Source organism: Lactuca saligna, chromosome 6 (genome assembly GCF_052625555.1).
Source record: "Lactuca saligna cultivar CGN05327 chromosome 6, ASM5262555v1, whole genome shotgun sequence".
In the NCBI taxonomy this organism is placed as follows: Eukaryota; Viridiplantae; Streptophyta; class Magnoliopsida; order Asterales; family Asteraceae; genus Lactuca; species Lactuca saligna.
In genome coordinates, this window is record NC_136422.1 from 118161919 (window position 1) to 118166273 (window position 4355).

At 34.3% G+C, this 4355-nt stretch overlaps 1 protein-coding gene across 1 annotated transcript; it reads left to right on the forward strand.

Moving 5' to 3' along the window:
- The first annotated feature begins 790 nt into the window (after positions 1-790).
- LOC145002847 (uncharacterized) lies at positions 791-4048 on the forward strand. Its single transcript, XM_078962033.1, has one exon. It carries the CDS (start codon positions 791-793, stop codon positions 4046-4048), a length of 3258 nt encoding a protein of 1085 aa, XP_078818159.1.
- Positions 4049-4355: the final 307 nt, after the last annotated feature.

Sequence of the window (4355 nt, forward strand, 5' to 3'; positions counted from 1 at the left end):
ACAATCTAACTTTCCCACACTTTTGTTTTTGTTTGAGGAGGAAAAGTAGTGAATATGAATAGGTTCAGTTCTAATTATATAGAGTAACAGGGAATCGGCTGTTTGGGGAAAAAAATCCCACATTAGATGATTGAAGTTGGGGAGGAGATATGAAGATGAAGATGAGATATGTGATTGTTTCGTATGTCTGGAGTATTATAAAAGACGTTGAGCAATGATAGAAAACTTTTGGCGGGAAAACAAAGAAAGTGTTGCCGCTAATTTTTTTATTTTTTATTTATATGCATTCTATTCCCTAAACTTGTTTTTTTATTTATATTTATTCTATTTTCTAAACTTATTTATTATTTATATTCAGGTATTTTTATCTTTCTATAGAGTATTATGAATTATGATATGATTAGGTCTAACATACCAAAAATATGAGTAAATAACTTATTTTGTTATTAAAACTCAATTGAAATAATAAACAGTAACAAGTTGTTCAATTATCTTATTCATTTTAATTGAGTAGGCGTGCTTTTTTTATCATCATATTAGCTCCAATAACAATGATAATAATAATTTATTTTATTACCTAATTTGTTATATTACTTGGTTTATTGTTCGTTTGAACATCACAATAATATGAATCTAACATATTGAATGTGAAAATAACATATTTTTATTACTTACAAGCACTCGATCATAGTTTTTAGTAGGAATGTTGTATTAGGTATGTTACATATTTCGTTAAGCACATTGGTTGTCCTATATGCATCTTACTAATATATAGTTTGTGTAATGACAGATGGATCGTAGTTACTGGATGTATGGAATTAAACGTTCATGTGATGAATATTTGGCATGTTTGAATGGTTTTCTTAAAGTTGCAGAGGAGAATCGGGTGAATAAAGGAGAAATCTACATATGGTGTCCTTGTGTAGATTGTCAGAATTGTTGTATGTACACTGATTCTGCCAAAATAGAAGAGCATTTGATAATTCGTGGGTTTATGAGAGATTATACGTGTTGGTCACGACATGGTGAGATATTGGTTGATCATAATGCAGTTGCTTTAGAGTATAATGATGATATTGATGATATAAACGATAACAACTATGATAACTTATCTAGAATGTTACATGATTGTGAAGACAATGTTGCTGAAGTTGATTATGAAAAATTTCAACAATTATTTGATGAATCAGAAAAACCGTTGTACACTGGGTGTACAAAATTTACCAAACTATCCGTTGTGTTGAAATTGATTAACTTAAAAGCAAACAACGGTTGGAGTGATACAAGCTTCACAAGTCTTCTAAAGATTTTGCATGAGATGCTTCCGGATGATAACGAGCTACCTGTATCCACATACCAAGCAAAAAAATTGATGTGTCCGATGGGAATGGAAATTGAAAGAATACATGCTTGCCCAAATGATTGTATGTTGTATCGAAACGACTATGCAGATCTACATAGTTGTATTACATGTGGTACATCACGATACAAAAGGAAAAATCCTACAGAAGAAAACAATAATATGAGAATGAGTGGACCGCCTGCTAAAGTCTTGTGGTATTTGCCTATCATTCCAAGATTAAAACGGTTATTTGCAAACGCTAAAGATGCAAAGTTGATGCGATGGCATGCTGAGGAGCGTACAATAGACGACAAAATAAGGCATGTTGCAGATTCTCCTCAATGGAGAAATATCAATTCTAAGTTTGAAGAATTTGGTCAGGATATTAGAAATATCAGGTTTGGACTTAGTTCTGACGACATTAATCCATTTGGAAGCTTGAGCAGCCGCCATAGTACATGGCCAGTTCTTCTTTGCATCTACAATCTTCTGCCTTGGTTATGTATGAAAAGAAGATACATCATGATGTCACTACTAATTCAAGGTCCAAAGCAACCGGGAAATGACATTGATGTTTATTTATCTCCATTAATCGAGGACATGAAAAAGTTGTGGAGTCCAGGTGTCGAAGTGTATAATGCATACAGTGGGGAAAATTTCCAACTTCGAGCCATGATTTATTGCACCATAAGTGATTTCCCAGCATATGGGAATTTATCGGGATACAGTACAAAGGGATCAAAGGCATGTCCAGTATGTGAAGATGACACACAGTCGGTATGGTTGAAAATTGCAAGAAAAATGTGTACATGGATCATCGAAGATATCTTCCAAAAAACCATCCATATCGTAAGAAAAAAAAAAGTGTTTAATGGTAAAACCGAGAGCACGATAGCAAGGCCACCATTACGAGGAGAAATTGTATTTTCCCGTGTTGAAAATCTAAACATTACATTCGGAAAAACCAAAGGTAAAGGGAAACGAAAACATAAACGTAATGGTAAAGATAAAGGTACAACTCCTCTAGAAAATAATATTTGGAAGAAAAGATCTATATTTTGGGATCTACCATATTGGAAGCACTTGCAGGTTCGACATTGTCTTGACATTATGCATATCGAAAAAAATGTTTGTGAAAGCTTGATAGCTTTATTGTTAAACATCAAGGGAAAAACAAAAGATGGGGTTAATGTTCGAGATGACATGGTTGAAATGGGGATTCGACCCGAGCTTGCTCCTATTAAGAATATTGGAAAGCGCACGTATCTTCCAGTAGCTTGTTATACCATGTCAAAGGCTGAGAAAACAAATTTTTGCAAGTGCTTGCATGGTGTGAAGGTTCCATCCAGCTATTCTGCTAACATTAAGAAGTTAGTGTCGATGAGTGAACTAAAACTTCTTGGTATGAAGTCGCATGATTGTCATGTTTTGATGGCCCACATGATTCCTATTGCAATTCGTGGAATATTAACAGATCGCCTTCGACACACAATCACAAAGTTATGTTTGTTTTTCAACATGATTCATTCAAAAGTTATTGATCCTGAAGTGTTAGATTCATGGCAAAGTGATATCATCTTGACGTTATGCCAGCTTGAGATGTATTTCCCACCTTCATTTTTTGATATCATGGTTCATCTAATATCTCATATTGTTAGAGAGATAAAGTATTGTGGGCCGGTATACCTACGATACATGTATCCATTTGAGAGATATATGGGTGTCTTAAAAAGGTATGTAAGGAATAAATATCGACCAGAGGGTAGTATTGTTGAAGGATACGCTACAGAGGAGGTAATTGAATATTGTACGGACTATTTACAAGGTGTTACAAGTATTGGCATACCGAAATCTCGACACGAGGGAAGACTTGTAGGATATGGGACAATTGGATTGAAACGGGTAACTCCAAAGAAAGAAGACTTGCATCTGGCACATTTTACAGTCCTACAACATATGACGATCATTGCTCGATACGTGAACGAGCACAAAAGATATATAGAAATGTCGAATAGTGGTAAGAGCAAAAGATGGTTGATTACAGAACATAACAAAACATTCTCACAATGGTTAAAAGACAAAGTGAAAGCAAGTTATGGCGTGAACAATGTTGATCAAGCTGTGGTACATCTAGCAAATGGTCCCGAACATGTCGTGGCAACGTACCAAGGGTACGACATTAATGGTTATACATTCTACACTAATCAACAAGATAAAAAAAGTACGCTTCAAAATAGTGGAGTAACGTTAATAGCATCAACAGAATTATATGGAGATAATCACGATGCAAGGTCAAGGATAGCTAAAGAGTCATATTATGGTGTCATTCAAGAAATATGGGAAATAAAATATGAAACCATCATTATACCTATGCTCAAGTGCAAATGGGTTGACAACCAACGAGGTGTTAAAGTTGACAATGATGGGTTTACAATTGTTGACCTTTCCACAAATGGGTATGTATCAGAACCATTCATTCTAACTAAACAAGCTAGCCAGATATTCTATGTTGAGGACCCAAAAGACTCTAAAAAGCACATCGTCATGCATAGAAAACGGCATATACTTGGTGTTGATGATGTTGTGGACGAGGAAGAGTACGATCAGTTTGACGAGCTACCCCCATTTTCTATCGGCATTCCATCTTCAAATGATGAGGTTGACGACACTACTTACTTAAGGTCAGATCACAATGAAGGATTATGAGTGTCATAAAACCATGTACTTTGAAAGGTAATAAACGAATTATTTGATACAAAATAAACAAATATGATTATAAATTTGTAGTAATCTAGTACAACCATTGTATTAACATATTTTCTTTTATTTGCAGGAAAAAATCACGACAGAATACATTACAATATCAAATACCAAATATGCGTAACAAAATTTCCAAACTAAGTTTGTTTAGATTTTATTTAATGTACTTCAATATTTTAGGTTCAGTTTGACTTTGAATGTGGTACCTTGCTTCGAGTTATGTTCTGAGAGGATCTTGGTGTTTGATACTTAT

Coding starts and splice junctions, on each gene's coding strand:
- LOC145002847 (XM_078962033.1), top strand. CDS start 791: ATGGATCGTAGTTACTGGATGTATGGAATTAAACGTTCATGTGATGAA.